Source organism: Capra hircus (assembly GCF_001704415.2).
Source record: "Capra hircus breed San Clemente chromosome X unlocalized genomic scaffold, ASM170441v1, whole genome shotgun sequence".
NCBI classification, from domain to species: Eukaryota; Metazoa; Chordata; class Mammalia; order Artiodactyla; family Bovidae; genus Capra; species Capra hircus.
The window spans coordinates 54,639,519-54,661,631 of NW_017189516.1; the positions used below are offsets into that span (position 1 = coordinate 54,639,519).

General features: G+C 43.7%; 1 protein-coding gene across 2 annotated transcripts in view; it reads left to right on the top strand.

Moving 5' to 3' along the window:
- The window catches only part of TMEM27 (transmembrane protein 27), a 49,426-nt gene that overhangs the window by 17,572 nt on the left and 9,741 nt on the right, over nucleotides 1–22,113 (top strand). For both annotated transcript variants that reach the window (XM_018043779.1, XM_018043778.1), the window contains exons 4-5: nucleotides 15,159–15,272; nucleotides 19,709–19,903. In XM_018043779.1, the coding sequence (XP_017899268.1) occupies nucleotides 15,159–15,272; nucleotides 19,709–19,903 (309 nt within the window). The remainder of the gene's footprint in view (nucleotides 1–15,158; nucleotides 15,273–19,708; nucleotides 19,904–22,113) is intronic.

Genomic DNA, 22,113 nt, shown 5'->3' on the forward strand with positions numbered 1-22,113 from the left:
TGGGTTCATGGGATCCTTTTCCTGTTCTTATATAGATCCAAATATGTAGGATTTTATTTCCACAGTATGTTTTCTCCCCACTGGGGGCATCAGTTGGGCCAGATCCACAGTTATCAGCGTGCTGTGGGGTTGCAAATTGATTCCTCAACAGATTCTGTTCCAAAAATCCAACACGGGTAATGGTTGACGCCAACCAGACGAGCCGCACTCGCGTGGGCATCTTTCCATCTTGTCTCACGTTCGCCGTCTAGCTTTATTTTGCGCTTTGGTTGCGACTGCCTAGCCTTCTCGAGGATAACGAGAGAGTCTGGCCTGCTAATCCTGTGGGACTGAGCTCGCTCGCGGTTTTTTCGCAAATATCGTCAATGGAGTTCAAAAAAGACTTTCACCGCTCGCGATGCACACAAGGGATCAAGCCTTACCCTTTCGACTCAGATACACAAGAATATGGATACCATGAGCTCTGGGCAGTGACAATTTCCTAGATTAGGACTTCTTAGGCAGGGTAGCTGGCATGTGTAAACTATTCTAAGTGGTAACCACTGCGGAGGCACAAACTTACTGGTGGTGTTTTGCTCTTTAAAACCTTTAGGCTTAGTTTTTTTTGGCCAAGAGCATCCATGGGAGGGAGAGGGGAGGTATACGGGACACATCTACTATTACTACTTTTGAAGGGGGAAGGAACCCTTTCAACCCAGATCAACTTACGTTCTTAAGAGCTTATCCAATCAACCTTCTACTGGCTCTTACAGCTGATTCACATTCAACATTTCCAAACTTTCCGCACAAATGACACATAACGCTGCCTTTGAAAATGCCACTATCTTAAGCTGATCCATTCTAGTCGTAAAGCGTTATAGAGCCAGCACATGTTTTTTCCTAGTGCGGACAATGGAATTGGGATATTCGGGGTTGTCCGGCTGGAGCATGTAATGATCCCACTGAGGTTGTGGAGACAGGGGGTATAATCACTTTTCGTACGCGCGCACAATGACCTAGTTAGGTGGTTCCTCCTCCTGGCTTATTGGTTGGAATACTGCTCTTAATCATGTCCTGGTCCTAGTGGTATTATAAGTCATCTTCTTATAACACATATGTACCATTTTGCAAGGAACTCTATCTAGTCTAGAGAGGTGAATAGCACATATATGTTATCCCTAAAGGTTAATTTGGCGGTGTGTCTGATGATCTCATATAACGTCATATACCCATCGCCCGAGTGAGTCAGGACGGGATATTTGGTTGTTTCCTTTGAGAATTATTACTTCTTTTGTGCGCTGTGACGGAATGCATTATTCTCATTATTCCGGGTATGTGGGCCTTAGGGTGTAACAGGGAAATGAGGACGCCCGGATGTTCTGTGGTGTGTGCACTGTTTTATTCACTAGGGCTGGTGCGGAAACCTGATTTACGCTCATCCACATGTGCAATTGAAGGGAGATGAGGCCTTACTCAACGCTAAATCTTCTGCGATGGAGGTACTATTAGGTGGGTCTCTGTTCCAGTGGTAGACTGTAAGGAGGAGTTACAATGATCATGACATTGCCGCCAAGTGCAATCAGTGAGCAACGGGGATTCTCATCGTGCTTTTCTTTAATCCAATTGTGGCCATATGCACTATTGGGAGAATCCCCTTTTGTTATGCTGATAACTGGAACATTTCGTGGCATAGGCCCCACTCAAGATAAATTCCTTTTCGCCCAGTATATGCTGAGAACCGTTGAATTAGCGTTGAACTCTAGAGAGGGTGGCTGGAGCGAGCAGTTATGGACACAGTCCACCCTGTGCGTTGTTCCTGTTACTATTAGGGGGGAAGATTGTCGGGGCCCTTAGCATTGTGATTTTCCAGCCCAATTGGGAGATGGATAGAAAGTCGTTATGCCTGGGTGGGGTTTGTCATCAGATCATATAAAGCTCATTACTTGTTGACGTATGTGTTCTCTCTCCCTTCACTTCCTCGCTTTCCTAGGAGTAAGAGAGAGAGAGAGAGAGAGTTTTGTAAAAAAGCGAGTATTGAGATGAAGTGTCGATAATGCGTTATTTGATTTCCAATCTATGTTAAACCTGTAGCATATTTACATTTGAGATTAGATTGCTGGTGGATTTTGCGAAGAACTCACTTTCACTGCCAGTACTACCTGGGTGATAGCGTAGGGTGGTCGGACTGGGGTGAAATGTGCTGGGTGCAATGATCCTAATGATCATCACACTTTTGGTGGTTAGGTGGATTTGGGGAGATATTTCTGAGAGTTGCGCTTGAGAGAGGTTTATGTGTCAGAGTGAGACTGTCTTTTCGGGGCAATTCTTGCAATGTTTTCCGAGCAGGAACTGTCCAATCCTGGTCTCCAGTGATAATTTGGCCTCGGTCACTTAAATCTATCCTTTTTTGTGACACATGCCATTTCTTCTAAGTACAGGATGACACAGATGGGCTGAATCAAAAGAGTGGAAAATGGTGGTGTGCCTTACTCGCTCGCTGGACTAAAGAATTGAACTTTATTGGATACCAGCTTTCCAACTCTTTCTCTTCTGCAATTTATTCTGAGAAAGAGTTTGAATGGGAGGCGATAGGTGTGTTAGCTTGCTCGCTGCTTCGAGAATATACTTCATGTTATTTTTGGTGAGAATTCAGCTTGTGCAACGTTCCGGATCCTCTTGGACGTGGCAGGCGTATTATGTTTTGTGCTGAACCCAGATTTCTGGGATTATCGATCGTATTCCTCAATTCTGTGTGCTTTCGCATGGATGAGTGGTCCTGTTTGAAGGATGTTTCTATATTTTCTGTCCTGGTATCAAGGGGTTTGGAAAATAATGTGTTGCTTAAACGCTCCATTCCTCTAAGAATCTTGCGTACCATGTTAATTCTTCTCACCTGTCTGTTCCATCTAGTTACTTTGGCCTCATAATGCATACGGTGGCTCTAGACAGTAAGTACAGTGCTACTACGCGAGTCACCTCTTGTCTAATATTTCGTGAGGGGGTGAGTCCTGCTTGTGATTCCAAATTCCTCGCGAGTCATTGAGTTTTCTAAACTAGTATTTATCGATTTGATTTTTTCCTTCTCCTTGTGACTTGGCTATGGAATAGACATTGGAGAATCCTGGCTATATACCAATGGTTCCATCAGTCCAGGATCGGAGAGAAATCATTAATATGTTCGAATAATTGAGTATTAGGGGCCCTACGAAGAATCCGCCAATAGGACAAGGCAAAGTGATGCTCATCGAACTGTGCAATGGACCAGTCACACTATCCTGATCAAATGCAGCGCTCAAACGACGTAGCGGCAACAACGACTTAAGCACACAGCTTAATCATTTACACAAGCGAGAACTTCAGACACAAATATTGTCCATAGTATTTTGGTTAAATGATAAGAGACAAAAAACGCTACTCATTTATTCGATCTTCAGCGAGTATTGAGCAACTCAAAGACCAAATACGTTGAGGAATAACGAGCGAAAGTATGGAATCCAGGGAGGTGACGCTAGGGAATCAGGCCAGTTGCCTGACTTCGAGGGGGGCATTCGTACACGTACAAGAAGACCACTACAGTCATTGGAGATCCTAAGCCCACAGTATGTGTGCCAGTGCTGTGGGGAGAGTCCCAATGAGTCCGCCAAAGGATCACGAACACAGCTGTCTATTTGGATAGTTGATTCTATCTGCGAACTATATATATTAGAAGACAAAGACACGTACGAGGAGAGCTAACAACTGCCAAGACAAACAAACGAATAACTGGACAGAACCATACTCTTGACAACAGGGGGAGTGCGCGACGCCACAGAATCACTATACAATAGGACTACACACCGACAACTCTTTTAACAGTGCGTGGCTCACGAGGAGCAAAAACCATCGAGTCCAGAGCAGTCGCACGTGTAGTTAAAAGGAATTGAAAACTAGAGGTTCTATCCTTGTTCTATCACCGTGCCAGCACAAAACGATCACACACTGTAATCAAGTGGATTAAAGAATCTTAAACTTGAGAGATAACTGAGAAAAACAGTAATCATAAAAACCGTTTCACAGAGAAACCAATAGTAGAGCAGAGGAAGCGGAGAAAACCACTTCTCAGAAACGAGTTTCAAAATATCAAACTGAGCAGTGATACCTTCTATTGATCACGCTCGCCCATGAATTCAGGAAATAAAAGCAAAAATAAACAATACTGGAAATCTTGAAACTGAATAACTTTATAATATAGCTTTCCTGAACAACAAAGGCGAAAATAGATAGCAATGGGTGTAAAAGAGAGCGACAGGCACTTAACTGAAAGGCGCGAAGGAAAAGTAGAGAGTCAACTCCAAAATATACTGACCAGACAACCATAAATTCAAAAGATATACATTAGTGGCAAGCCTTTCATGGCCAGCTCTACAAAATCATTGATAAATATAGAACTGGGACCCATATTCGAAACAAATGGGCCAACAGAACTAAGTAGAGCGGACCTGGTGGGTTGCACGCGCATATCTCGCTAAAGGGAAGACTCATGACACGATGGCATAACAAAGGACACTGAAAAGATGTCTTGCTACATCACTCATTATTTGAGCATAGAGAAATGCAAATCAAAACCACAATGGGAGTCCACTTCACTAACCAGCAGAATGGCTGGCGAGATCTCCAGCAGGAATCCTCCAGTACAAAAATGTGCAAGTCAAATAAATGCTGGAAATGTCGATGGGGCTGTGACAAGAAAGGTGATAGCCCCTTCCCTAAAACCACATTCCCTGAGTATGGATCTAGAAAGGTGACATGCCAATAAAGGTAAACTTGCGACACATAACTACTGAGCTAGAGGTTAGCATTAATGGTGAGAATTCATGTGTGGTTTTGTGGTATGAATCCATTTGACACAAAAATGCAAAGATAAACGAACTACTCCTAAATAAATAAAAATCACCAATTGAGAGATACACCGCCCAACTGAACAGAACAAATGGCTCACTTGTTGCTGGCAATTTGATCGACAGCGACCATAGGAGGAAATTGACATCAGAAAATTGGATAAAGAGACACTGTTACCCCCAATGATCACATTCGCCCACGAATATCCTATCCATTCTAGAGTGTTAATATACAATTAACGAGACAGAGAGCATATAGAAAACAAGCCTCTGAAGAATGTTAATCTAGAGACAGCAGAGACTCCGGATACGCAAACCATGGTCTATATGTGTTCATGTTATTCTATCGTACATGCATCTGAGATTGCTATCAGACATGGAGGTTATCAGCTAACGCAAGTCTTTGAAACTCGTGTTAAATCAAGAATTCATTTGAATAGTTCTGATGATATGGATGAAACACGAGATGACAATTAGAATATAAGTCACGAAGATTCGGGAAAGTATATGCCAGAAAGAAAAACACAATATATGCATGAGTAAGCACGAATCTGAGAATATATAGTGAGGCAATTAGGAACGATATTAGGAATGAAAGACCGACGCAATATGGTCACAGACACACGGAATAAATCATCACCAGATGTGTTATACATTCACTCCATTTGAGTCAGAGAAAGGTTGAGGACAGTCAGCAAGGAGAAAAGAGAGGGTGGATGATTTGGGAGAATGGAAATTCTAAAACAATGATATATAAACGCGCACACCTGCACCGTGGTCCAGTAGTATAGAGAAGTCTAGTAAGCTTACTGGACGAAGGCAGACGAGGGATGCGCAAGGTAGTATGAACGAGGTGAGCGAGGCGGTGCAGCATGGACTCTTCTCGAGCGCCGCTAGCGTGACCCTGGGGATGACGCGAACTATGGGAGCGCACGAACACCGCGCCACGTAGCAAGTCGCTCATGTCGGGGAGGCGAAGGAGGACTCGAGCGTGAGCGCGTGGTGGTCCATGTGTTGGGAACGTGGCAGTCTCACTAAGTTACTATTCACTCAGAATATAATGATTTCAAAACAGAGACAGAACAATATAAGAGCACAGATTTCAAAAACAACAAAGACACACGTAGAAACGAAAAATAATATCACTATGAAAGTGAATATGAGCTGTAACACTTTTGAGTATATACTTAGAAGATAAGAAAACGTAATTCTCTCTGTAGATATCTATTTATAGAGTTGTGTAAGTTCATTTATAACTTGTTAGCAAGACCACATTTTCAATGGTGACAGTTACTGCCTTACACAGGCAAATGTCTTGGGCTGAACACCCAACAATATCTAAGCATGTTTATATTATTGTTAAGTTTGAGCATACCTTTGCCTCACAAGCTGAGAAGATTCACAGAGCTTATATTTTTCTCAACACTATCAGGCATCACCTATCTTGAAGTATTCAAGGGAGCTGGGCCCTTGGTGTTACTATCAGTGGAGTGGGGTGTTTGTTGCATATATGAAGGCGCAGGTCTCAAAATAAATCTCTTCACTCGATGTGCTGGCTTCCAATTTTCCCTGAGTCAGCACGGGTCGTTGTGTATTCTCATTGGGGCCTTCGAGTAGCTCACGTCACTTCTTAGTCACTTCAATGCAGGGGGTAAACTTGCTACAAAACACATCCCGCACGCGCTATGCCGCATCTTCATGTTCGCGGCTATTCTTGCAATATAGCACCAGCCTTGGTTGAGGTAGACTAATTCTGGATTGCTCTAGTGTGTACGCTATGTTGCTTATGGCTTGACGCACGACTATGATATATGATATGTCGCTTTGACTGTAGATAAGAGATTGTGTGGACGATCAAAGATGTCCTCTCGTATATAATATATATATCAATAATGATTGCTGCTAGGAGAAGGATGGTGGAATAATACATACAATGGATAAGACTAAAACGGGGTGCCTCGTTTGTTACGCAGAGCGAGAGACACACACTACACAGCGAGAGCACCTAGGCAGGGTTACCAAATAACGCCAAATTTAAAATTCATAGTTTAACTAAATTATGCTGAAATTCACCGTAAGGTGATACTTGAGGTTGGAAAAATTCAATGAGTGCGGAGGTATTCTTATGGTGTGATCAATCAGACCTCATGTATGAATCGCTGTACTAGGCGACAGAAGATTAGAGTATTCTTATACTCCACTAATATATCCTACGAGCTTACTGTTAACGAGTTTGTGATATAGCTATGAAAATGAATACTATTACCTCCTTGAGGACCAGGTCACGCTACTAACTCAATGCGGGTGTAAATTTACACCCAATTGAAACATAGTATCATCTAGAAAACAGTTTAATATGAATTTACGCGCTGGAATTCCAATATTTCAATTTATTGAGAGACTGAATGCGAGAAATGATAGAATGTATACGCTTCCCTTTGTCAGGAATAAAAGCCCTGGTGTCCTGTTTTCTTCTCTGTGTTCGTCACCGCAGACACACAGGAGTTTGGCTATTATTCTTCTTATAATGCTCTCTTTGTACTCCTTATACAAGTGGATAATCACCATCTCATGCCACTTATGACTTTGTATGATTGGATTTTTCTTTCAAGTCAACCTTAGGCCACTCTAACACATATCACAAATGGTTCACGAGAATTTCTTCATTGTATGAAATGAGGATACTCTTCACTCATACACACATAGGGTTCAACAGAGAAACAGAGGAGCAAAGCAGTGATTTATCTACAGTTAGCTTCCTAGGGCATACAGAGGCCAAATCTCTATAGCACTAACGAGGATCGGTGCCAGTCATGGAGGAAAAATGGGCGGTGAATCAAGTTCGTTTATCTCGCTCGGTGATTGACGGGTAGACTAGCGGATATAAGAGAGGTGCCGAACACAAACTCTGTTGGTGCAATAGAGGAAGATTCAAGGTCTGAAAGATATGTAAGAAGTGAGTCAGTATACACATCGATAGAGCAGTGGGCGTGTGGTAACTTGGAGAATGTCTACCACACGGAAGAAAAATGTTCTAAGTAGTTTTCGCTTATATGAGTAAGGGGAATTCTTCGAGGCAATTGCACACCACGTCACTAACAAAATAGTGATTTTAACAACATACCTCCCACTCTCCTCAACTGGGACTAGTGTCCATTCTCTCAGATTAGGTGGTCAGTATCTTTCAGTTTTATGGTTTTTGTTATTATTTGTCTATAAAATGACGTGTGGAAATAGTAATGCCCATTAGTCTATGTGCGCTGCTAAGTCTGAGCCCAAAAGGAGCAAGGATATCACGCCACATACCACCTCACACCACACCACGCACTAAGACATTTGCTGAGTGTTTTTTCAGGTGGCCAAAGATCATTGGGGAGCTAGTAGATAAAACAGTAACTGTTCCCATGTAAAATGTGGCTTTAACAAGTATACCGGAAACAATTTTTATCACATAGACCCGGACAATCATTATCATCGTAAGTAGGGTAACAGCTTTTCCTTGTATTTTGTTGATGGTTGCTGTGGTAACAGCACTGAGTTGCGTCTGGTGACAACTCTGAGTGAAGAATTGGAATGCGAACGGGATAGGACAGTGGATGTCGCTGGTACTCGGGGGACCAGAGGGGCCCGTCCGTTGGCCTCAAAGGGTGGGGTGGATATCAGGTCGAACCTGCGCTTCTCACTGCCATTTGCTGAGCTGTCTCATACAGCTTGCCCTCCCTGTCCGCAGTGTGCCGTTTACTTTATTGTGCTTCTACCTTCTGTCTGAACTCAATGGGAGGGAGGACCTTTGCTCGTTTATAGGATTGTCTTTCCAACTCTCTCTGAAAGGGAATAGTTTGAAATTCATGTTTGACAGATTTAAAGATGCTTCAGATGGAACAATCCAGGCCAAGTGTCCAAATGACCCCTTGCTTGGTTCTGGCCTTCTCTATTATGCCAGCTTGTTACTTTGTTTTTACTTAATGGATAGGAATGGCTGTGCCACCCATAATATGCCACTCCCACCTTTTCCATTGGACAGGATATTTTTGAGTTCTTTTGCTTTAAAAAAAAATGTAACTCTAGCTCAGTAGTTTCAACTAGGGGTCATTTTGTCCTTCAGGGAATGTTTGGCAATGCTCTGGAGACATGTTTGATTGCTATTACTGGGAGTTCCTGCTGATCCTAGGCATAGAGGCCTTTGCTGCTAAACGTCCTGCAACCCACAGGGCGTGCACAGCACAAATTATCTGGCCCAAACCCAGCCGTGGAGGAAACCCTGGCTTTTCCTGCCTTAAATCTGTGGAATAGTCGTCCCTTGGTAGCAATACCATATTGACTTTATCCCTTCTCTTTATTGGACGTTTAGGTTCTTTCAGTTCTCTCAGCTGACTAAGGGGGCTGGCAAGAACCACCTCACCATCTGTGTGTGTCTGTGGGGGGGGATGTGAGTGGGTGGAAGAGTGTTTCTGGTGCCCTACTGTGTTACAAGGAAAAACATATCCAATGTCTTTCAGAAGGGCTGGACTCATTGATACCCACAGCACTGCTTGAGATTCCAATTCTCTGCATCCCCCAGCATCTTGTCTCTTAGTTCATTTCTGTGTTGATTTATTGAGTCCACTATTCTAAAGTGGTGAGTCTTGTGCCACCTGAAGATGATCAAAATTGATGCTCATATGCTCCCTTTTTTACTTTATTAGGTCCATATTATTTTGTCTATTTGCTTGTGTGTTGTTGTTAGTCTGTTGATCGACTTATGCAGGCACTGTATATAGCGTTTTTCTTCTGGCTCTGTTCCACTTTATCTGTTTGCTCCCAGTTGTCATCCATCTCATCCAAACTGCATCCAGTCAAATGACATATCTTGCTCTCTTAACTTGGGTTCCCACTTGCGGCTGGGAGGTAATATTCTTATCAGTGCACCAGAAAAATCTATCTGTGTGAACTTCAGTGGTAGTTTGCCCAATGGTCTTCCCTCACAGGCTTGGGATCTTCCTCCATTTCACATCGGCGGATACTTTGAACACCAGGTCCCCTGCATTGCAAGTGGTTGCTTTACTGTTCCCATGTGAACGTGCCTCAATAGCGAACACAGTAGAAGCCTAAAGAACTATCAGGAGGGTGGGGTATGGCTTTCCCTAGCATGTTCCCCCTTGCGCTACTGTAACATCCAGTGCTCAGGCACGGCAATGACTACAGGTTCCGGGGACAAGGACTGCCATGGTACATCTGAACCACGGCGTGTCTCTCTTGTTAATACAGTCAATCTCTACTTACAGTGGTAAGTCATCTGTTCTGCGTCGGGTCTCGGTGCGATAACCTATGTCCCTCAAGAAAGTGGCGAAATTAATTGGGCTGGGATAGTGTTTATCCCATTGGCACAGATAAGGTTCTACTCCAATTGCAATTTTTTAAGGAATCTCCCATCACACCTGTCACCTTTTTTCAATCTTTTGTCTTCAGCTCTTGTCTTTGAACAAAAGTTGGGCGATTGTTGGTTGGGCTGATGAACCACGGTATTACAGTGTTCCTTTGGCATGGTCCACGCAGATCGGTGCACTGCTCCAACCAGTGTAGGAGGGTTTCCTCCCGCCCCTAGTAAATCATCGTCTCCAACACACACCAGGTTTGCATTCTGGGGCACCCGAGGCAAACTTCTCTATTGCCTTGCAGATGTTTGGATACGCCAGCCCCATTCTGACTGGTAGTGAAGTGGTCACGCTCCAGTCCATCTGTAGGTTCTTGAGTTTGGGGCATTTGCAATTTCTCACTCCTATGGATGCAGATTATGAGCATTGAGTGAGTACTTTTTGATCAAATAGTAGGCTTTTATTTCATGTGGTTTTGTCTTCTATCGCTTAGCCATCCGTATGTCTTCTTTTGGAGAAACTGTCCCTACTTACTTCATTGGCGCATTTTTATGTGTCGTTATTGTTTCTGGAATTGAGCTGGCACGAAGTTGCTTTAGTATGAAGTGGAGGTAGTGGTGCCTTCGAGATAGGAAGGGGTAAATAGTGAAGTAGTTTGTCGACGTTTCAGTATTTCAGTTGCTTCATAGTCTCTAATTTACTTTCGTTGTTCGGTCACCCCCATTCAGAAGCGCCCTGGTGGGGACTCCCGTTATGTCTCCCGCAAGCCTCGCTTCTGCCATGGAATCTTCCAAGGCCAGTAAATCTGGAGTGGGTTTGCCATGCTTCCTTCCAGGGGAATCTTCCCAAGTTCAGCGGCATTGTGAACACCAGGTCCCGTGCAATTGGCAGGCCGGATTCTTTAACCTTCTAAGCAACCAGGAATTACTGGAGTGGGAGCCTCTCCCTCTCCTCTGGGGATCTTCCCAACCCAGGAAACGAACCGGGTCTCGCTGTTATATAAGGCCCAATACATGAGTCATTAGCACCCCAAGCATTCTAAAATTGGGGGATATGTTATTGTCCAGCACACGCCATTTCATTTTGTTCATCTCTGTGTTTTTGAAAAATGGCATGTGTTGGAGACCAGGCTGAGAGTTCCTGCCAGCAGAGGTCACTGTCCCTCAGTGATTCTCCACCAGTGTCATTCTGCACCGACCCCCCTCCCCTCCTCCCTGGCAACATCTGGCAGTGACTGGAGACAGGTGTGATTTTCAAAGGAGGTTATGTGCTGTCAGCTAGAGGAGAGGTACCAGAGAGTGAGTGAAAGTCGCTCAGTCGTGTCCGACTCATCGCGACTGCATGGACTGTAGCCTGCCAGGCTCCTCTGTCCATGAAATTCTCCAGGCCAGAATACTGGAGTGGGTAGCTGTTCCTTTCTCCAGCGGATCTTTTGAACTCAGGAATCGAACCCAGGTCTCCACATTGCAGGCAGATTCTTTACCAACTGAGCCACCAGAATACCCAGAGGGGAGAAACCAAGGTTTCTGCTAAAACCCTGTGATGCCGAGGTCTGCACCCCACAGAGAATTGTCTGGCCCAACAGAGCCAAGGTGGAGAAAACATACTGTGGGTAAAATCCTAATATTTGAATTTTTGAAAGGAAGACAATGACAATCCTCATAGTAATAATGAAACTTTTTATTATTATGTAAAAGAAGAACAACCTTTAAGCTCTATAAAGGTTATAGAGGGAAAAGCTCACCTTCCTGAGAAGGGTCTTCTTGGGGGAAAAGGCAGGAAGGAGTGAAGGCTTGGGAATTAGCGGTGCCCCCTCAGTGTGGGCTCTGCAGGGTGGCAGGGTGGCTCGGGGGTTGGGCTGGTGTGCTGGCTGGGGTGGAGGGAGGTGGCTTGCGGTAATATGTGACTCAGGCAGGGGTAGGGCAGGGCTCAGCTGGGTAAAAGAACTGTGGGTGGGAGTTTCATGGGGAGGTGGTGTCTGGTCCCTGGCTGTCTGGACAGAGGGGGACATCAGGCTGCAGGAGGCCCAGGACAGAGTGCTGGTCTGCTCCCATCTCTGCAGGGAGGCTCTGTGACTCTGCCCTGGGGGTTGGGGGGTGGCAGATGGGGGGAGTAGGGGGTGGGGGGTGCTGGCCTTGGAGCAGGGTGGGCTGCAGGCTGGAAAGGCTCAGGCAGGGCCAGAAATCTGCTTCTCAGATGCTGTTGAACCCGCAGCAGAAGCTGCTTCTCAGAGGACCCGGCTTGGGCACAAAGGCAGGGACCACTCCGTTCCTACACACGGGCTGGAAGGCCGACAGCCTGGGCTCCGGGCTCTGCCTCAGTCTCTTGGTCTCAGAACAGTCAAACAAGTGAGGCTCGTCGAAGCTCCTTTCTCCTTTCTGGCATCGAGTGAGGGTTCTCAGTCCGGTCTCATTGGCACAGACGTCCGGTTGCTCCAGCCGGGGCAGGCACGTGTAGACGCTGCCGGTGCGCTCAGGGAGGGTGATCTGGACGGTCACCAGGCTCCGTCTGCTGCGGCGGTTCCGGCGGTTCCGCGGGCGAGTCTTCCTGGAAGTCTTGCGATGGCGGGAAAAGCGCAGCCCCTTGAAGTGGTGGAGGAGCAGCCAGCTGGGAAAGGGCCTCCAGGCCTGGTACACCAAGGCCCTGCAGGTCGGACTACGGTACAAGGTGGGCGAGTTGCCCCGGAGTCGGCTGCTGCGGCCTCCGGACGCACGGCGGACCAACAGGACTTGGCCTGGGCCCCGGCCCAGCGGGAGGCGAGAGGGCCCTGGGAACCCAGGCTGCGCGGCCTTGTCTGTGCCCAGCCACCAGCCCAGGTACCTGCTCAAGAAGCTGCCCATGCTGGCCGGCCGTGGGGTCGGATCTTCGAGCTGCTTTGGCTTCTAGGAGTCCGAGGTCAGGCAGACGTGAAGCGCAAGAGGCTCAGGCAACCGTTGGCGTCAGGCTACAGGCTGGCGCATGTGGCGCTGGCACCTCGGGGTCCTCCGGGCTCGGGGTCCTGCGCACACTAGGACTGTGCCCCCGGACGCACGACCTCAGCGGCTGCCCCTGCCCTCTGACCAGAGTGGTTCCTCCAAGCTACTGCTGCAGGCTCTGGATCTTGGCTCTGGGCAGATCAGCCTAGGAGTGCCTGAAATCTTTGTGCTTTATATTTGAAGGGACAAAAATGAAACAGTGTACAAGTTTTTGTATTCTTGTCTTTTGAAGTAAAGCAGTGACTGAAAAGATAATGATTGGGCAATGTGAAAATACAGAAACAAAGAATAGCTTTTGGGCTAGGAACTAGTAGCAGTTTAGACTGTAATTCGGCTACATAGCAGAATCATTTGACTCCAAGTTCCTGAAAGATACAGATAAAGGCCTGAAACACATTCCTAAGTTGTTTTCACAGGAAGCTGACCCCCCCACCCCTTAGGGCTTCCTGGGTGTCTCAGTGGTATAAAAAAAAATCTGCCTGCCAATGTAGGAGATGCGGGAAACCCAGGTTCCATCCCTGCATTAGGAAGGTCCCCTGCAGAAGGGAATGGCAAACCACTCCAGCATTCTTGCCTGGGAAATCCCATGGACAGAGGAGCATGATGGACTGCAGTCCATGGGATCCCGGAATCAGACATGACTGAATGACTGACCTGGCAAGAGCACAACTCCCTCCAGTTGAAGAAAACTGCTGACCACAAGAACGCAGATCCTAGACTGGTTGAAATTGAAAACTAATGATGCTTGAAACTTCACCTTGATGCCACCAATCCAAGAATTGTTCACGAGGTGATCATACCCTGCTCCTTGAAAACTATAAAACTCCTCACTACCCCCTCCAGAGTGGGTCACACAGTCTTTAGGGCATTAGCCCACTGTGGTCCCCTTTGCCTGGCAAAGCAGTAAAAGCTACTCTTGTATACTTCACCCAACAGTCTCTCTGTGTTTCTGTTCGGCACAGTTGAACAGAGACGAAGTTCGGCAACAAATAGATAATCTGTACCAGGTCTTGAAAACTACAGAAAATTGACAGAAGGGCATTCTCTTTCAGTATGTAAAAATGAACACAATGCACTTGAATGCTCCTTTAAGGGAAAGGAGTGAATTTCCTTGTATCCACAGAGGCTGTGTTTCTTCTAGAGTGGTTGCTAATGTCACTTTAGGAAATTTTATATTTAAGGACTGGAGAAAGTCATTCAGGATTCATTTCTTAACCCAGACAATATTGGTTTAGTGTGCACTCTCCTGTAATTTTCTACCTTCATACATTTCATCCATTCATATATAGATTGTCTCTAATCTAAAGAACAATGCCGTTTCTTTCTTGTGAAAGAAGAAATGATCCAGGTATACAGGGTAGAGTGAGGCACATTTCCCGTTTACACTTGGAAGCTGATACCTACAAAAACAGTGTTCAAAGCCTGCTTGCAAAGATTAGAGCACTTCAGTCCAGAGGTCTGTTACTAGGCCAACCCCAATACTGAAGTAAGAGAAGGGCAGAGACAGAGGCCAAGAGAGGCAGCAAGTAGTGGATCAACAGATTTGTCTGGTTCTGAGAGGTGGAAGGCTGAATGAGGAGGACACTAGAAAGATCTTGATGAGGAAACAGAAAAGACTTCAGTATTAGGGAGGCCAGGCCAAGTGTTGAGGAAACGGATGCTGTCACCTAACAGGTGGTGGAGGTTGCAATTCCTGCCGCCTTCCACTGAGTCATTCCTTTTGGTTTTTGGGTTTGTTTTACTCTTGGTTAAATTTCTTATTTAAGAATGATCCCCAAGCCTATGATTTTGAAATAAAGGAAATTTCCTATATTATTTTATTGTTAATTGAGACATGTCTTCATAATAGTAGAAATGAGTTAATTTATAGCTAAGATACCTCTTAAGATACTCGTAACACTGAAGTGGAATTACAATGCAATTTGGTAGTTTTTTGCTTATAATGTATTTTTTTTTCTTCTCATCATCTGCAGAATTTCCCACGTCCTGCTTTGCAATGTAACGCAGCGGGTGTCATTCTGGTTTGTAGTTACTGATCCTTCAAGAAATCACACCCTTCCTGCTGTTGAGGTACAGTCAGCCATCAGGTAATCACTGCTAAGTATGCCTTCTCCTGGTAAATCAACTTGTTGATTAATTCAGCTGTTTTCATAGATTTTGAAGACTTCTCTCTCCACTTCACAATGATTTGTTGATTAAGATGTCAGTGATTTTGCTGTGGTGGGCCAGAGGCCACCAGCATGGAGTGGGCAGAGGTTCGGGATGCTAGTTAACATCCTCCAGTGCCCAGGACAGCACTTCCCAGCAAAGAACTGTTCAACCCCCAGTGTCAGTCGTGCTGTGGTTGAGAAGCTCTGCTTTAGCATTAGCTAAGGTGGTTTCGTTCTGTCTTCCTTTGGCAAGAACACCCTGAAAGGCGCTATTGTGTGATGGTTCATCACATGCATTCTTGAGCCTGAATGCTCAGGTTTTGAATCGTCGTCGTTTTGCCTCTTGGTAGCTATTAGAATACAGACAAGTTACTTCCTCTCTTTTTGCTTTCCTCTTATCATCTATAAAACAGAAAGAATTATGGTACTCTCCTCTGGGAGTTGTTGAGTAGATTAAATGCAAAGCATTTCGAGGGGCAAGTCATACCTTTGACTTTTATTTAGAAGTCAAGAAAAATATTCACATTTCTTGGGTTTCTAAGGACTTACCTTCTTGAGTTAATGTACACTCCTTACCTTTAAAGCATACTTTTTGGGGTAAAAAAAGGTAAAATCTTGACTCTTATATAAATGAAAAATAAATGCTATCAAAGAATTTGGGCTTTCCTGGTGGCTCAGGTGGTAAAGAATCCACCTGCAATGTGGGAGACCTGGGTTCGATCCCTGGGTTGGGAAGATCCCTTGAAGAAGGCAGTGGCTACCCATTCCAGTATTCTGGCCTGGAGAATTCCATGGACTGTATATCCATGGTGTCACAAAGAGTCGACACCACCGAGTGACTTTCACTTTCACTTTCATCAAAGATTTTATTATCTTATAAGTTAATGAGGAAACTAGTAAGATATTAAAACCATTTTAATGAGACTTCAAGGCAGCATGCAAATATAGGAATGGAAGATTTGTGGTGCTTATTTACTAAAAGATACGCCAGTCTATCCATTGGCAGTGCTCCACCAGACACAATTCACCTGATTTTCTGTGGACAAGAATCATTTACATTATATTAGTTTTCTCAACTTACAAATCTGAAAAACAACTCAAAGACAGTAAAAGGTGGAAATTGTTCAGAAGGGTAGGCTGGCCAGACACTCAGTCATATTTTTCACCCATTTGAAGTTTTACCCATTTTTTTCTGACAGTTCCCCTCCTCCTCTCCTTGGGATTAGAATAAACTTTCAGAAGTGAAATATATTCCTTTCTGCACAGAAGCAGAGGATGCAGTTTTTATTTCAATTAGTGTGCAATTTATGTGTGTCAGAACTTCAGATCCGACACATGATTGGTCTTGGGCAAATTGATTTAGAAATCAAGAAAGATATACAATTTCTTCGGTTTCTAAGAATTTACCTTCTTGAGTTAATGTATAGTCCTTAGCTTTAAATTTTAGGGAAAGAAGGGTAAAATCTTGACTCTCATATAAATGAAAACTAAATACTATCAAAGACTTTGGGCTTCCCTTGTGGCTCAGCTAGAGAATGAATTCCCAATATAATCTCTATCCTGAGAAACAAAGATTGAAACAAAGTTCACCCTCCTTACAAAGGGATTTACAGGTTATTGAAATGCACATTTTTCTCATTCTATCTAGTGAAAGAACTCATTTGCTCTTTGTAAAATGTTACCATTTAAGGCAATATGTGTATAACGGAATGCCAAATGTTTTTGTGCCAACAATCATCTGTTTCCCTTGCTGAAGTGAAGGCATTGCGGCTCTGTCCCAATGGGAAATGGTTTAAGAAGAAGGTTTGAATTAAATTGTTTCTGCACTTTTGCCACTAAGAATACTGCTGAGAGCCACTACTTAGGGAGTAAAATTAGGAATACTGTATTTTGTGAGAAAGGGGATTTTATTCAAGCCCTGTGATCAGGGAGGACTACAAGGAAAATGAGGGCACTGTGGTTAAACCAGGCTTCGGTTATTGTGGGGGCGAGGAGTGAGTGCTTAGCCTGAAGGTGGAGGATGGAGATGAATATGTTCCCAACAAAATGTCTGTTTCAAAGGCCCCAGTAGGAAGGGCTGTTTGGTGGATGATGGCCAGTAGAATGGGAATTGATGTCAGGGTATGGATAGGGCTCATGAGGAGTGTATGAAATTAAAGGAAACAATACCAGGAGGGCAGGACAGAGTGAAAAGAAAGGACATGGTACCTAGAAGCAGCTAATAGGAATTTCAAGGCTGAAGAATCTGTGTCATCAGGCAAAATGATACTAGTTCCACCCAGTGCTTGCTTAGTATTTTCTGGTTCACGAGGCATATTCTGATGCATCTTTGGCTTTTAGTATCAACACCAGTCATTCCTGAGTAGTTATCATTATCCCTGCTTTATAAATGAGAAAATTGAGGCTCAGGGAGATAAACTGATTTTTCCCAGGTCACCTTGTGAGAAAAGTAGAGTGACGGCTTGAACACAGGCATGCCTTCGCATCCAGTGATTTGTTTTTCCCCTGCTCTACTAGAGTATCCACACCTATGGAATTAGGTGGGGGATGAAAGATCAGTTCCAAGATGTCTGCTTTTGGTCTGTTTTGAGGACCTGGCCTTATTCAGTGCCAGTTTTGAATAGAAAGTATCCATGGTGATTGACGCCTATTGGGGATTTCAGTGGTAAATGGAGATACAGTTTGTGTTGAACTGGAACTTCTGATCAGCCTGACTGCTAAGCAACAAAGTAGACAGAATGAGAACACAGAGCAACTTTTCATTTTACTGTTATCTATTGGTAGGGGGCTCATCATTTTGTGAAAAGTTTTGTATTATCGAAATTAGGTTACAAAAAAAGAAACCATTCCATCATTTGATAAAAATTGCACTGAGATTGTCCTGTGCTGCAGATTACCTGTCTAGGATTCTCCTTCATGTGAGTAATCTTGCCTCCCTGTAGACTTTCATTTACTAAGGGTGGTCTTTCCTGACACCCTGGTACTGGTCTTCAGAGATTCTGAAGCTGTTACTCTCAGGTTCAAGATGTGCACTGTCCAGTAGAGAACTCAGCAGCCACAAGTGGCTCCCAAGACCTCGAAATGTCTCGAATCCAAGATTAGATATGCTCTGTCAAGTACACACTGAATTTCAAGGACTGTGCCCAGAATAAAATGTGAACCAACTTGCTCTTGATTATACGTTGAAATTATACTTTCTTGGATATATTGGGCAAATATATATTATATTAAAGTCAATTTTGCCTATTACTACATTTTTAATGCAGCTCCTAGAAAATTTGACATCACCTAAGTTTCACATATTCTGGTTTTCAGTTCTGCTCTAGAGGGTGCTGAAATCAGCTCGTCTAGTGTAAATTCAAAAAAGACCATACGGTATCTCCAAGAAATTGACCTAATTTGCAAATTCCAGCTAGAAATTTAGTTTTAGTGAAATAAGTTTTTGCTACCAACCCCTCCCTGACTGCTACCACCACCCAAAATGCAGATTTTCCCCAGGGAACGTAACACATTTATCTTCGTGTTTTTCTAAACTTTTGCTCGTAAAGCACCATTTACTTTAGTCATATGGAACTACTTGCAGTTGACGAAACAAATCATACTGTATACCGGGTCTCCAGTTCCTGTGCTGACTACAGGTCTGAAGTGAGTACTTTGGGGCTGAAGTATTCCTACTTGTCCCTCAAAGCACAGCTCAAACTTGTCTTCCTAGCAAACCAGCACTGACTTCTTACTATGATGACACCTCTGCTGTATTGCCTCAGTGCCTATTTTTACCTCTTTCATAGAACTTTTTGTACTGCACTATGACTGTGGAGGGACTGGTGGGCTGTTGTTCTAGGCTGTAAGCTACTTGGTTTAGGTTTTGTTTTGTTTTTTTTTTTTTTTTTTTTTTACCATTTGTATCTGTAGCACCCAGCAGAGGATCTGGTACTTAGTACGTTTTCAGCAATTGTTTGTTGAATTGAATGGAAAAAAAGAAAAACGATCAAACTGATGGATTAGCAGCTCCTCCTGGCTTCATGTTTTCTTTCTGCTCCTGATTTCCTTTTATTCTTATGTTTATCATCCACTTTTTACATATGAGTTTGTGTTTTCAGGCTGTTGGTGTTTATGTCAGCCACCTAAATAGAGTTCCCTCATTTTAATCTAGATGCTACCTCTCAGGAAATAAAATGTGGTGGGCAGAGCTCAAAACTCCGGACTTCGCGTGACTTCTAGAACATTCATGACCATGGAGGGCAGTGGTGCATAGATAAGCACCTCTCTGGCAGCCAGCTGGAGGGGGTGGTAATCCTGGGGACACAGGGCTCTACCTTTGGTTTCTAATGTTTCTTCTCTCTTGTTTGTTTTTAATCATCCTTGTATTTTAGGATGAATAGAAACAGGATCAACAATGCCTTCTTTTTGAATGACCAGACTCTGGAATTTTTAAGAATTCCTTCCACTCTTGCACCACCTACTGACCCATCTGTGCCCATCTGGATTATTATATTTGGTGTGATATTCTGCATCGTCCTTGTGGCAACCATGCTATTGATTTTATCAGGAATCCAGCAACATAGAAGGTAAGATATTTATAAAGGGAGACATTGAGAGAGCATTTTCCTGTTTCCTCATGACTTGGAAAAATAAAGAGAAGATTTTCCCCTACCTGAAGTGAATCCCTTATATTATAAACTGAAAAAATGGGCAGTTTTCAAAATATCACTTACGCTTTTGTTTTTGGACACTTTTTGGAGTCCAGAGTCCCTTACTTGACTATGACTACTTCTATTGCCATCTTTCTTTCTTTTCTACACCATGTGAATGTTTCCTATCTAGAGTTGTTTTTAACGTCTGGGTTATGATTTTTTACACTGGATATACACAGCTTAGCAGGCTTCTCGGATAGGCAGAGTTAAACTTTGGTTTTCACCCACCTCCATACTAGTTCTTGCACCGTTGTTTTCCTACCCTCCCTGGCCTGCCTCTTCCAGTACCTATAGCCACCATCTTGTACCAGATACTTTGTGATGTCTTTACATTCCCTCCCTTTGGACGCTCTTCCCTCGAGTCATGTGATTTCATGTAGACCCATGTTCTTCACAGTGGCCTTTGAATCATCTCCCTGTATCAGAATCACCTGGAACACTTGTTGAACACGTAGGTTCCTTTGCTCTACACAGAGCCACTAAAGTTCATTCTCTGAAGGAGATGCATTCTTTTAATTGAAACAGTTGATGTACAATTGAAAGAGATATGTTTTAATGAATATGCAGCTAATTAACTTTTTTGAGGGCTTCCAATTTAACTACTTACATTTCAATTGCCACTCATGGAGTTCATTTAGCTGAATTCTGGGGCACATGCAAGCTTTGGTCACTAATTTATTGATATTACTTCCAGAGAGAATTTCAGACTGGTGAAAGAGTTACTAAGGTAGGGAGGAAACAAAGCTTTCACAATGCAAGGAGAAAATAATCTTGTGTACCAGCACCTCTGATTCAGAGGGTAAGTGGAGAGAGTCCTCAGCTCTACTTTGATGCTCCTAAACCTTCCCTTCTGACACCAAGGAAGGGGAATTCTGTGGAGTGGGCATCACAGGCACACACATTGGTTTTCAAAAGCGTTGGTGCCCACATGGGACATGCAGGTTGTGTTTGGCCAAGTTTGTGTGCAAGTAAATGTTTCTCCTGAGATTTTCCGCTTTCCATATGGTTCACGCTGGTTATTAGCAGAAGGTAATCATTTTAAATTTGTGGCTTTGCAATTGTTTTTCACAAATGATCAGTGAAATGCTATGGAATGAACGTGATCTATGTCTAGTCCCTGAATTAAACTTAGGATTAAGATCAAGTTGTAATTGGTTGATTTTCTTGCTCTTGGCATGACATGCAATGCTGAGAGACTTGATCCAAATTATTAATTAGTTTTCTTTTGCTTTCTAGAATATTAGAAAAATTCTGTTCTGATATTTGCATGCCTGTGTTTAATAGCTTTAAGTTTTATATTAATCCGGAAATGCTAGGATTCCGTGCTTTCTAGCAGTTGTAACCTTCATGAATTCACTTCATCCCCTTGTTTCCCAGTTTCCTCACTAGTATGCTATGGTGTAGCTGGTGGAAGAATGGGCTTTGGAGATGGACTGCTTGGATTCAAATTGTTTATTGGCTGGACTCTGCTCTGGGATGTAATGCATTAACTCTATGGCTATCAGGAAGCACAGGCAATGAGTCAGGGAAGCCAAGCTGAGGAAGACATGGTTTGTGGTGCTGGAGTCAAGTTGGTTAAATGTTTCTTTACTATCTGTGCATAGATAACTTTGCTCGAGGGACAGTGAGGTGTGTTAGAAAGAATTAATTTGTTGGAATGAAACGTTAATAGAGTAGCATTCTCGAACGAGTGCCTGGCACACAGCAAGTGCTGAGTAAGTGTTAGCTCTCAGTGTTATTTCATTATCCTGCTGTTGCTGGTCTTTCAGTTCATTTGTACTGGGATCAGCTATCTTCCTTCTGAGCAAACTCTCCAGTAATATAATAATTGGGCGTGTAGCATCATAATCTGTTGCTTGGGAGAAGTGACCCTGTTGCTACAAGCTTGCCTTCACAAATTTAGTTCATGTTCAAACCAGGAAAACAGATGGACAAATCTCCTGTGTCAACCTGGAGAGCATCAATAATCAGCAAATAGAGACAGGACAGTCATGATAACCTTCTGAAGAAAAATTGATTTGTTAGGTTTTCCACTTGATATGGAAAAATTTTGCTGGGTTTCTCTTGGGAAAAGTATTGCTTCA